This window comes from Wolffia australiana, chromosome 10 (assembly GCF_029677425.1).
Source record: "Wolffia australiana isolate 7733 chromosome 10, ASM2967742v1".
Lineage (NCBI taxonomy): Eukaryota > Viridiplantae > Streptophyta > Magnoliopsida > Alismatales > Araceae > Wolffia > Wolffia australiana.
In genome coordinates, this window is record NC_135844.1 from 17,114,128 (window position 1) to 17,127,348 (window position 13,221).

At 40.6% G+C, this 13,221-nt stretch overlaps 1 protein-coding gene and 1 pseudogene across 1 annotated transcript; one reads left to right on the forward strand and one right to left on the reverse strand.

Moving 5' to 3' along the window:
- Nucleotides 1–2,882: 2,882 nt before the first annotated feature.
- Nucleotides 2,883–4,595, reverse strand: LOC144708318 (uncharacterized). The gene is made up of 2 exons (XM_078581561.1): nucleotides 4,011–4,595; nucleotides 2,883–3,893 (listed from the first exon to the last, which is right to left on the reverse strand). The coding sequence occupies exons 1-2, from the start codon at nucleotides 4,593–4,595 to the stop codon at nucleotides 2,883–2,885; spliced, it is 1,596 nt and encodes a 531-aa protein (XP_078437687.1).
- A 5,259-nt stretch (nucleotides 4,596–9,854) lies between these two features.
- On the forward strand, nucleotides 9,855–11,010 carry LOC144708319 (putative L-ascorbate peroxidase 4, peroxisomal; annotated as a pseudogene).
- The last annotated feature ends 2,211 nt before the right edge of the window (nucleotides 11,011–13,221 follow it).

Sequence of the window (13,221 nt, forward strand, 5' to 3'; positions counted from 1 at the left end):
TTAAAATAGGAAACATAACAGCATCCTCGTGTTTTTTAGGTTTACACAGGCATCTATATGTTACTATAAGATTTTAAGATTATCTATAAATTATGTTTGTACGTGGACGTACGTAAAGATGTAGGTACTCTAATGATATGGATAAAATTATTTCACAAATGTATAAATACTCATAAAAGTATATGAATCGGTACAATGAATCTATAAATAAATTCTATGCATGTAGGTGTCTATGATAATATAAAAGCTTCTAAACGCTGCCCTCTCTTGGCCGCATTGTCTTTATCCTTCTTGGGTCCCATGACTATGCGTATATTTAAATGTGTAAACCAATTTATATATCTCTATCTATGTCATGTCCTCCCTTTTATCCTTCCCCTTACTCCCTTCCCACTCTTCCCACCCTGTAACCCCTCTAGATCATCGTCTCCCCTGCTCTTCCCTTTCCTTTTTGCTTTCTTTTATCCGATCCAACTTACATTATACCTCCCCACTCCTTCCCATCTTCCCCTTTCCTCAATTCCCTCCCCCCTCCAGCCTTATTCTGATGAACTTATGTATCATGAAAGTCAATCACACACTGTTGCCCAATACTCAATTTATTGATGAAAAGGAAATTTGATATTATTCACATATGATATTCATAATGAAGTCCAAGGAGAAATGATGAATAAATAAAGATGAAAACATGACTATGTTGATTAAATATTTTTAAACATGTATCTTAAACACTCCTAGTCGTGGCATATTTGAGAAGGAAATTAAAAGTATCTTGATTAAAGAAACCCTATCTACTCTTGGATAAATAACAAACATGGTTGATGTAGTAACTATAAAACATTTTTTATGTTTTACTTAGTGCTCTTAAGTACTCTTAAACCTACTCGTTTCTTTCACGTTTTGTTAAGTACTCTTATCTCCATCGTACAATGAGATGAGCAATACAAAATTTCATATATTTCTTAGGTCCACCCTTCGAGGTGTCCATTGGAGTTGAAAGGATAATACACGAACTAAAATTTAGAAGAAATTCAGAGTAGCAGTAGACGTGGGCACGTGGCTTTCATCAGTCACAGCAAAGGAGATACAGAAATAGAGAGCGTTTTTTCAGAAACTGAGACAGAATATTGATGCGGAGTTCATGCAGCCATCCATCCAACTCGCTCACAATCAGACGGTGTTGAGATGGCCGTCTCACATCTCGCACATGTACTCCGTTCAAACTGAAATCAAATCAAAGTCGTAAGGAAACAATGAAAGAATCGTAGAGGAAGAAGAGTAGGAAAAATAAATAAAAAGGGAGAGAAATGGAGAGGACGACATGTAAGAAAAAAATAAAGAATAAGATCAGGAAAGTTATTGAATAAAATATTATGTAGCAGATTTGCAGACAAAAATATGAAGAGAAGAAGAGCAGAGTAAAGGTGAAGATGATTAGAAGCAATAAGGAGACAAATAGTTGAACTAATGAAAACATAACAAGACAAGAGTTAAGGAAAATGAGCAGAACTTCAAATTAAAAAGATAAGGAAAATGAGAAGTAAGATAACAAAATATCAGAATAAAAAAATGAGAACAAAAGATAATAAAGGAAGGAAATTTTAAAAAATACAGATCTCGAACCGAAAAAGAGTAAGATGAGAGGCCCAAAGGAAGATAAGAACAAAAGAAAATGAAAAGAGAAGGGGGGAGGGAAAATAGGAAGAGAAGGAATGAAGGAAGAGAAAGAAGAAACTTGAATAAAGGAACAGAATGAAATTAAAATTCATTAATTTTTCCTAAAAATGAAAATTTTTTTCTGTTTCATTTATTTTTCCTAAAAATTTCACACGATGCATAGGCGATGCACACAGGCCTCTATGAATTGTGCAACGTAGATTCTTACGGAGGGTTTACATTATGGGCCTCAAAATTATACCGCACATCAAATTAAAATTCACAGATGGGGTAGTAGCACGACTTACATTAAAGCATGAAGGATGTAAACTTATCCACCACCTTCAGTCAACATAAATGCGCAAAACTTCAACTGAGAAGGATAAGGAAAAAAAGTAATGTAAGAAAATAAGAGAACAAAAAGAGAAGGGAAGATAAGAGAGGATGAAAATTAAAAATAATACAGAAGTGGAGCCGAAAAATATTAAGATAGGAGGTGAAAGGGAAGGTAAGATCAGAAGATAACAGAAACAGAAGAGGGAGAACAGAAGAAGAGCAACGAGGGAAAATACTTTACCAAGTTATTAAAACTAAAATTCAAACCAACGCAGTAGAGAGAGATTCGTTGCATGCATACGGAACAGAAATATATGGGGTAGAAGCATGACTTATAGTAAATCAAGAGGGATGTAAATGGACAGGCCACCTTCCTTTTTTACCGCTCTTACGCTGTTACGTGGAAAGGAGCGAGTTAGGATAAAACAAACACAAGCAAAAGGTCATAAAGCGATGTAACCTAACTCACCATCAGAAGAGCTGTCGTCGTCGTCAATGTCATCCTCGGAATCAGACGAGCACTGCTCTGTGCTACGGAACCATGCACAAAGTATCATCAACATCTCTATGCTCTCTGCATCTAAGCGTCCTCTCCGGTATGTGGTGATGCCTCGACCAACGGAAAAAAGCCGCTCCACAGGTGCACTTGTCGGGCTTACGTCAAGAAATTGGGACGCAATTTTTTTCAGGTTCGGAAAGTACCGAGTTCCGACATTCTTCCACCAGCTTAGTGGACTATCTTCCTCCTCACTGCACAGGATATTTAGATACTTGTCTAGCTCCTGCCTAGGCGTTGAGTGTGGTCGCCGAGTCTTGCACGGAAGGGTATACTGTCACTTGGTGGATACAAAATGTTCCGGACGGCGCCTTCCAGACGATTCACCCTGCTCTCAATCACATCCAGTTGCATCCGTTTTACACGCGCCGTCTAAAAGACTGCCGAGATAGGATAGCACGTCGTCGCAATATGACGGATACACAACGTCTATTTTGGAGAATGGATCCAAGGTCCCCGCCGTCGCCACAGTGTGATTGTCCCAAATTACCTTTGCGTACTGCATCAACTTGTTATGCATAGCACTACACGCCGAGCGCAACGCATCCCTCCGCTCGACATCCAAGGTTGCCCCAGCACTGTACATAGCCTGCTCAAGTTGGGCCTTCAGGTTCGAGATCAACGACGTTACCTCACTGATCGGCAATCTCTTTGTGCAGCACACATAGTCAGAACCTTCACACAATGGCCCCAAGATACGGAGATATTCTTCAATCAACTCCCAATCCTCCTGACATAGGGCATAATCTTTAGTCGATGTCGAAAGGAACCTCACGGCCATATGGTTGAGTACCTCTCTCTTGGCAAGAGCATGCTCTAACATATTGAAAGTGGAGTTCCAGCGCATTGGGCAGTCCACCTTTATCTTGATCGAGTTCGGGAGCTCATACATTTTGCAGATGTCAATATATTTCTCCATCCGTTGCGTGGACCCTTGAATAGCGTTGACGATGGCTCTCACGCGTGAAACGGCTATTCCCAAGGGTGCAGATGTCGTTGTACTGCATTTGTCGACTTGCGAATCAGTTGGTTCATCCGTGGCGAACGCTGCATAAGTCTGAAAATCTCGGCTTCGTAGCGTACTACTTTCTGGTGCGTCAGGATTACGTATGATCTTCAATCCGGACTGGACTACGATGTTGAGAACACGTGCAATGCATAGTACGTGTCTATCCATAGTGAACTGTGGGTTTACAGTCTTCAGTTGATCTACAATTGAGGCCAGCATGGTTCTGTTGTTGGATGCATTCTCCGTGGTGATTGTACAAAGCTTCGACTCTATTCCATATTCATATGCAATATGAAAGATCCTCGCCAAGTTGGTGCTACAGTGGGATCCCTTGATCTGCCGGATGGTAAGGAGTAGCTCACAGAGCTTTTAGTCGACGTCAATCCAATGGGCGGTGACACCTAGAAGGGCAAGGTTATTTCTTGACGTCCAAGCGTCCACTGTCAGAGAGACACTGTGAACGTCAGCAAACATCTCTATTAATTTCACTTGGACTTCTCTATACATGTTAGAAGCCGTTGCTTTGACCGCATCAGGACCAAGGATGTCCCCAACCACCTGTGTCCCGTAGAACCTTAATCGTCGGAATGACTTTTTCTTCACAAGTTGCCAAGGAAGATCGTTGTCACAGAAGAATCTGACGAACTCCTCCTTCGTACGCTCCATGGTGATTTCGGGTAAGTACAGCTTGTGGGACAGTAATTCGTAATGGGTTATCTTCCTCTGAGTCGTCTGGACGCCCTTGAGTTCATCGTGAAATTCACGATGTACTTTCTCTATATGTCTCCAAAACACATTCGTGCTCTTATCTTTATTCCACTTGATGATGACCTTATGAGTGGGGTTCTGCACTTGACAAAGCGTACACTGGTACTCGTCCGGGCCAACTTCAACAAATCGATCTAAAACTTTAGACCGATTGCATCTTACACTTCGAGATGACACATTGTCATCCACCTCTACAGCGTAGCACTCCGCAAACACCGATGGCGTAGCTGTAGCCGTTGATTTGGGAGTGGTAGCAGATGTGGACTCCATATCTATATCAAAATTAATCACAATATATCTTCATTCGTACGAAGATATCGACAGATAGGTAAACATTCTGTGGGAATAAAACACGTTAATGACATAGCACATGCGACAAAATGATAGATCAATAAATAAATCGAGAGATAGATAAATAGGTAGACATTGACATAGTGGAAGATTGGAATATGTCTGCGAATTTTGCCATGCCGAGATCGATTTCTGCTAGGAGACATAGATTCACAATTTCCTTGCGGCCATTGGGGAAATATTTTTGAACTTAGGTTCGAATTTCTGCCATAAGACCCCAGATAAATCCATGTTCATATTTGGCATGAAATATGTATAGAAAGATAGATCGTTTATTTTGCATGAAAGATGGATAGAAAGATAGATGGGTCATTCGGCATGGAATATGGAGAGAAATATAGATGGATCATTTGGCGAGGAATATGGATAGAAAGATAGACGGGTCATTCGGCCTGAAAGATGGATGGACCACTTGGCATGGAAGACATTGAAAGATAGATGGGTCATGAGGCATGAAAGATGGATAGAAAGATAGATGGACCATTTGGCATGGAATATGGGGAGAAATATAAATAGAAAGATCAAACTCTCGGAGGATTTCACAGCTATAGCTGCTAGTCATTAAATAAATTCAAACGTGAATACTTTTGTTTTAATATTAAAATGGAACGATCATATAACAACCACAAAAGAGCTAATACTGGTAAACAGTGATCTAGATTGATCGAGAGTAAGATAGATAGGTAAACAGTGAGATGGAATGATCACAACTGTTTTCTCCACCACCAACAGACTTGGTACTAGAAGAGAGTCCCAAAAACCACAATGTCCAAATGAAGTGCGAAATTACTAATAAGAAAAATCACCTAATTTTTTGTATTCAGCATAGGAAACATGGATGGAGAACAAAATCATCTAATACAAGACAACTTGACAGAATAAACTCAGAATCGAATTACCTTACTTCAAAGCCCGCTCACAATAAGGCAACACTTAATATCAGTAAACTGCGCAAGTTTCTCGATCATGCTATGTACCTGCACTGCCAATTCTCGACATAGATAGATAGAAATATAGGTACATAGATACAAAAGATAAATACTTAGGCAGTGAAATAGATAGGTCGACAGTGAAATAGAGCTTGAGACAGTGACAACTATATTGTTTAATAAATCAAAGCACTACCCAGAAAACTATACAGTGGATGATTGTCTCTTTATGCATCTCTCTATTTCTCACACGTATGTCTCCCATTTCTTTCTCTTTCATCTGTCTCATTTATCTCACTCCATGTCTCTTTATGTATCTCTCTATTTCTCACACACATAGACAACTCACTCCCTCACCCTGCCTCGTTCCCTCTCTCTAACTATCCCCTTATCTATCCATCTCCCTATCTATCAACTAATATATACATGGCTATATATATAGCCATGTTACTAAATCTCTCATAAATTCTTCTTCCCCCTCTCTCTTTGTATATATATCTCTCTCATACACATTCTTATTCCCTCTCTAACACCCTCTCCTTGTCCCTCTCTTTTTCTCATACATACTCCATATTGATCTCTCTCACAATTCCTATGTGTCTCTATCTTCCCAATCTCTCTCACTCTCCATGTATATATATCTCTCTCTCATATCCTTCTCTATGTAAATCTCTTTCTTGGTTCTCTCTTTAAATGTTAATATCGATTAAATTCATTTGAGTTTTTTGTAAGATTTGGACTGTTGAAACCTTTATTTTCTTGGTGGGTGCATGAGATTTCTATTAAGTCATAGAGGAAATAATCATTCTTGGTTGTATGTGGGAATTTTAATGTTGTAAAAAGTTTCTAGTCTTTTCTCTCGGTGTCTATCAATATTTTTTTATTTCATTGATCTTTTTCTGTACATGGAATTTGTTTTTTAGTTGGTTGATGAAATAACCGTGCTTGGCTGTATTTTATTATTTTAAAAACATTTGTTCGTAAAGTTTGATCCGAACTCCGCCATGAACATCAAATCTGGATTTATTGCTATATTCTAATCCCGACTTTGAACCTCAGTTTTGATTTGAAGTTTTCTATGATCAATCCCTCGATTTCTCTGTTGATCTCTCTCTCACTCTCCTTCTTTGTCTACAAGGGCCTATCTTGATTGTACGTTTCTGTTGATTTCTATCTCTCCTTGACTCTCATTTGATCTAACTCCCTTTCTCTATGTTGATATCCCTCTCTCCTTGTCTCTCTTTTGATCCATCTCCCTTTCTCTATGTTGGCTAGTTGTTGACCCGCAGGAAGTCATAGCTGGGAATCTTTAATATTTTCTGTCTTTCGATACAAAGCTTTACGCGGTGTTCTCTGCCTTCTCCATAACCTTAAGAGAAATTCCTGAATTTGCCTTGGAGGCAATTAAAAAGATGTGTACTTATGTGATGAATGGGACACGGATTGGAGAATTTTTCATTTTCTGTTAATTGGCATACATTTCACTTTTTTTGCTTTATTATTTACCCATATGATGTACGAAACTACATTTCACCTTTGTAGTTGTCATAAATTTCTTACTTTTCTAGTTATGAATCTCCTTGAACATTTTTACTTTATGAGTGCACATCAAACAATGTCTGAATTCAGTTTGGTATTGGATGAATTTTTAAATAATATAAATTTCCAATTGTAATTTAGGATGCCTAGGGAACCTCTATCGTATGCCTCTGGTTCCCATGAAAGCTCTTCATTGTCCGAAGGAAGTGTTGGCCACGGTGGGAAGAAGAAAAAGACATAATGAATGCGCTGCACAGATACACTTCACAGAGGTGGCGCCAAAGGTGTTCAAATGCAATCTTTGTGCGACCCGTACTCAGGGTCGTGCAATGACTGTAGAGCAAAATAAGTATAGTTGCAGTATGATCCTATGGCGCCATTTGAAAAATGTGCATCGTAAAGAGTATAACGAGCTGAAGGCTCAAGAATGCAGCTCTTCTAACCAACCATCGGTGGCCAACATCTTTGATCGACAAGGTACTGATAAACGGTACTTCACTGGTTGCTCGTCGGAGACGACAAAAGAAGAGCTTGTACGTTTCATCTGTCAGTCAGCCTCACTGTGGAACATTGTATGTAAGAAATATTTCATCCGACTGCTTCAATTCATTGCACAAGAGGAGATATCCATTCCATCGACAAGGGCTGTGAAGGGAAAAGCTTTCAAACTTTATATTGAGTTGAAGAGCGGTATTCGTGACCGACTGGAGAGTGTTGATAGAGTGGCCATCACTTTGGATTGTTGGACTTCTACGAATCGAATATCATTTATAGGACTCATTGTTCATTGGCTAGACACAGAATGGAAAATGTGTGAATGTGTCCTCGCTATACGCCAGTTGGAGGGATCCCACACTGGGAAGTGCTTGAGCGAGATTGTGTTAGAAGTTCTTGCAGAATTTTAGTTGAGTGAGAAGCTGTGCGCTATTACGACAGACAATACTTCGAAGAACGCAACAATGATGGCGATATTGGAACGAGATTTGTGGCCAATGAATGTCCGTTTCACTACAAAGAGACATGTCTTGTGTATTGCGCATGTGATCAACTTAGTTATGCAGGCCGGATTGAAGGCACTCAATGTCGTCGAAAATGGCCCGAGTCAAGTTTCATTGACGAAGTAGACCTCACAAAACTTGATGATGTGATGGATGTGAAGGAGTATGATTCTCCTGCTATTTCCTTGGGGGATGTTGTTCGACGCTTAAGAGAGGTGTTCACTGCTATACGAGGATGGACGAGGCAAGAGGCGAAGTACTTTACATATAGAAGACAGTTAAATATGTCTAACGCGAGGAGCATCCCGATAGATTGCCCTACTAGGTGGAGTTCCACTTATAAAATGCTATGCGGGTGCATTGAAAAGAAATTTTTTATAGATATGATGATGTCCACTACTCTTCGAAAAGAAGCCTTACTTGACGCAGAATGGGACCTAATGCAAAAATTTATCGACTTACTCAAACCACTCCAGTTTGGTACCTCTTTTGCTATCCAAAGCAAGGCACCGACGTCAAATGAGTAACGGATTGATGAGGCACCTAGAGCAAATTAGTGTGGGCGAATCGAACTCCTCCATGCTTACAGTTGGTCATGCTATCTCCGCTAGGCAAAGGAATACCTTATCTAATGTATGTTCTACTATGCGGGCTAAGCTAGATAAATTTGTGTCTATACTAACACAAAATGAGGCTTTCACTATTGCCTCTCTACTTGATCCATTTATGACGCTTCGCTTGTTTGATCCACAAGCTAAGAATGAGGTTCTATCTAATGTCTGCAATATCATGGAGACACATTTAGTATCTAGGAACCCCGGAAATCGACGCACCGAACCAACTTCTCTATCAACGACGAGTGATTTCATACAAATGGAGCTCGAAGAAATACTAGATTTGTCTGAGCTACCACAAAGAGTTGATCCGATCATAGAGCTCAACGTATACGCGATGGCCCCCCCAGCATTTAGTAAGGAGGTGTTGCATTGGTGGAAGACGACAGGTATCATATAATTTGCATACTTTATATTCCAAATCTTGTGCTTTACCTATTGAATTCCTGACTACTTTTACCCCCAAAACAGGTCAGCTTTCTTACCCCGCGTTAGCACTAGTGGCGAAGGAATTCCTAGCAGTTCAAGCGACGAGTGCCGCGTGTGAGCGTCTATTCTCAGAGGGTCGCCGAGTAATCAACTACAGGCAATCGAGGCTCACGACAGAGAGCGTTGAAGTCTTAATGATGTTGAAGTCATGGTACAACAACGACTGACCTGAGAGCAGATGAGGACGAAGACGGTGATGAAGATGATGGGCCATTTAACATTCGTCTGAATGCACCGACAGTTTAGACTCTGTCCTTGCTCCTTGACTTGTGTGGAGAACTCTATTATTTCTCCTTGCCTTGGTGAACAAAAATTATGATGATGTGATGAAAAATTATTTCATTTTTCAACACGCAGATTAGTGGTCCACCACACAATACTGACAACAAAGATGGAAGAATCCCCCGGTCTAAATGCGAGACTCCTCTAGTATTTCTGTGGAAAACTAATCCTCCATCCAATGTCGAGAGCACTCTATAATTACTTTGCCTTGGATGATTTTTCACCCAACTTTCTTGCATATTTGGATATTTTTGGAATCTACGTGAGTCGTGACCCTCGCATATATCTTCCATTTTAGTAATGTTTTTTTCAGTAGCACGGCGTTGATATGGTTGAGAGCAACAATCTCACACAATGTCGCATTTCCAGTACTTATGATGTGACCACAAAGACCGGTGGTCCGAATGGGTCCACTCGGCATGAGGAATACATGCATGGTGCGAACGCTGGGTTGAAGATAGCCTAAGAACTATGCGGTAAGCTAACATTCATTCTTAAACTTTATTGTTTAGTAATCGTCTCCCGATGATCTGCATATTCCCCCTCCTCCGTCCAAAACAATTTTTCTTCAATGGATTTTGAAAATAATTTGACAGAGATTATTTTTTCGCAAATAGTTTGGGTTTTTCATCCAGATATTGAACTGTTCTATCTCTGAAATGCATTTCTCTTTCTACCACCAGAGACGGTGAAGGTCAGACATCCAAAGATTACATATGCTGAGCTTTATCAGGTGATGACTTCAATGAATTCGCCTCTGCTTTCCCATTTGAAATGTCACTCTTAGAAGAGTTATTCATTAACGCATACAAACTTTTTATTCGATTTGAACTGCTTATCTATCTTCATCATTAAGTTGTTTCAATACGGCTCCTTAGAGTTAAGATGACTTCTAGCGTGTTCTTTTTATACACTCATTGCAAAGTGGTATCTGATTTTCTAATCAAATCAAATTCAATGGCTACATTAGCTTGCTGGAGTTGTTGCTGTCGAGATTACTGGAGGCCCGACTATTGACTTTGTTCTTGGCAGAAGGGTGAGAAACGCTTTTTTCCTTCAACTGGCTAGCTATCCAGGTGACAGCTGGATTCTATCTTGATGCTCTTCTTCTATTTTTTCTTACAGGATTCATCGGTCTGCCCTAGGGGAGGACGCCTCCCCGATGCTAAGAAAGGTTCTCCTCCCAAACTTGGTCGATTGATATTGGCAAACAAGGATATAATTGAAATAAATTAGACATTAAACTTCAATTATGGGCAGGGGTTTCACATTTATGGGATATATTTTACCAGATGGGGCTGTTGGACAAGGACATCTTGGCACTCTCCGGCGGTCATACTCTGGTGAGTGTTGGGCCCTGCTCATGCGTTGACCCCATCTTCATGTTCTTACTGTGGAGTCCACAGGGAAGGGCGCATCTAGAGAGCTCTGACATTGAGGACCCTGGACGAAGTAGCCTTTGAAGTGTAGATCAAATTCATGAAGGGTATCTCTCTCTATGTAAGAACAAGCAAGAAAGAAGACTCTTTTACCTTCTCATGATACAACAAAGAAACACAGTTTCCAAGGCGTGTCATCAGGAATTCAGGATAGGGGATGCATTGGCAAGGTTATATTTGGTGATTTCTGATAAAGTGGACTTATATATTTTTTTTTGAACATATCTTTGATCCCAAATCTGTCAGCGACAAATTGTTACAAAGTAGAGTAATTGAAGAGATAGGGATTAAGAATTTTAAAAATTATGAACAAATACCTAAATATATCATTATTGAAATCAATTCATTCCACCCTCTAACTAAATGGTAGAAAAATATTTAAGTACACAAATTTTCATATAAGTCATTTTAATGAAATTAATTCTCAAAAATCTATTAAATCCATTAATTCCTTTACTTTTAATATCGAATGAATTCAGTTAAGTCACCAAATGAATTCAAATGAATTAGCAAAAAGAATTCAGTATAATCCCCTCTTCTAAATAAATTCCCAAATGAATTCATTAAAATATCCCAAACTTTTTCTTAAATCAAAGTTACAACAATGACATAAACCACAGACATATCAGGTGTGCTGAACATGCCATTATCACTAGATTCAATGACTGTTAGATTTGTAATGATTGAACTTCTACTGAACATGGTGTGCCATGAATTATTATAATATATAATAAATTATAATATTTTTAGTTTGATATACTTTGCTAGATGCATAACATTTTTTTGTAATTTTGTGCGATTTTGTTTATTTTCCAATCATTTTATGCAATTTCTATGTACGAATTATGTTCTTTTCGTGCGCATTTTGTTCGTTTTGTGCAAATTTGTTCGGTTGCGCAAATTTTTTTGGTTTGTGCGAATTGTGCGAATTTGTGTGAATTGTGTGAATTGTGTGAATTGTGTGAATTGTGTGAATTGTGTGAATTGTTCGAACATCTTTTCTAATTTTTCACATAAAAGAAGAGCACACCGAACAGAACCCTGTGCGGTTCGTTTGTGTGAATTTTTTGTTTGTTTTAAATGAACATAACAGAATGACCATGTCTAGTTGGGGCTCGTCGGTGGACACTGGGCTCTCTATTTCTCTCTCTCGCTCTCTATTTCTCTCTCTGAAAGAATTATGTATCTTGAAGATAGGAAGGAGAGAGAAGGTGATGGTGCACACCATCAAAAGTCATCATCGACGTCATCCGCGCCGCGCGCCCCCGACGTTGAAGACCGGGTGTAGCTTCTTGAGTTATCCTTTTCGTTTTCTCATCTCTCTATCTCGTGTTTTTGTCTCTTTTCCGTTCTCGTTCGTCCCATTTTCATCGTGTTTCATCACGTTCGTGACGTCTTCCGTCCGTCCGTTGTTTTGTCGTCGAGATGGGATGGGCCTTTCCCTAACCCTTCCCCCCTTGCCTCTTCCCTTTTTCTCTTCTTATTTCCCTTTTAATTTCCCCTTTATCTTCTTGTTTTCTTCTTGTTTGTAAGGGGAGCCCATTTATAAGGGCTCCCCAAATGGATCCTTTAAAGCCCACTTAGGGGCCCATTTGCCCCCCCCCCCCTTATATAAGGGAGGAGATGGGCACCCTAAGTTCTTAGACCAAAATTTCAAGTGAGGCATTTCATCAAACACGTTTTCTGGTCTCCTTCCCCATCGTGAGAAGAAAACAAAGAGAAGGAAGAAGAAGAAGGAGAGCAACGATCTAAGCACTGGAAACCGCCAACCACCGCGAATCGCCGCCGACCAGCGTCGGGAGAGTCATCATGCCAACCCCAGGGACCCGTATCCCTCCGTGGACCCCGCCTCTCCTGCTCCCGGTGGCCAATTTTGGCGCGCTGCCGCCGGCCAGGTCTCCCTCCCAGCCAGGACCACCTAGATCTGCGGGAGACCCCGCAGGGACCTTGCCATCGACATCGGGACACCGTTGGACCCCTCAGGTAGCCAAGGGAAGCGGAACCGCCGCCGACTAAACCGTTCCCCGCAGCGCCGAGCCACCGCCGATCAACCGTTCACTGTCTGACCAGCCCGTGGGGTCGGTCAACCCGATTGACCCGTTTGGTCCAACCTGGTCGGCCTGACCCGCCGATCCGACCGGTTTGATCAGACCTACCAATCGATCGACAGGCCAACCCATCCGATCGAGCCGACCGACCGACAGGCCGCTTGACTGAACCGACCCAACCAACCGGCCGACTGACCCAACGTGACC

What these genes read in the sequence shown, in the direction of transcription:
- LOC144708318 (XM_078581561.1), bottom strand. Translation starts at nt 4,595, where the DNA reads ATGGAGTCCACATCTGCTACCACTCCCAAATCAACGGCTACAGCTACG. An exon ending in TGTTTGCTGACGTTCACAGT is followed by an intron (nt 3,894 to 4,010) that starts GTCTCTCTGACA and finishes ACCATCCGGCAG; the next exon opens with ATCAAGGGATCCCACTGTAG.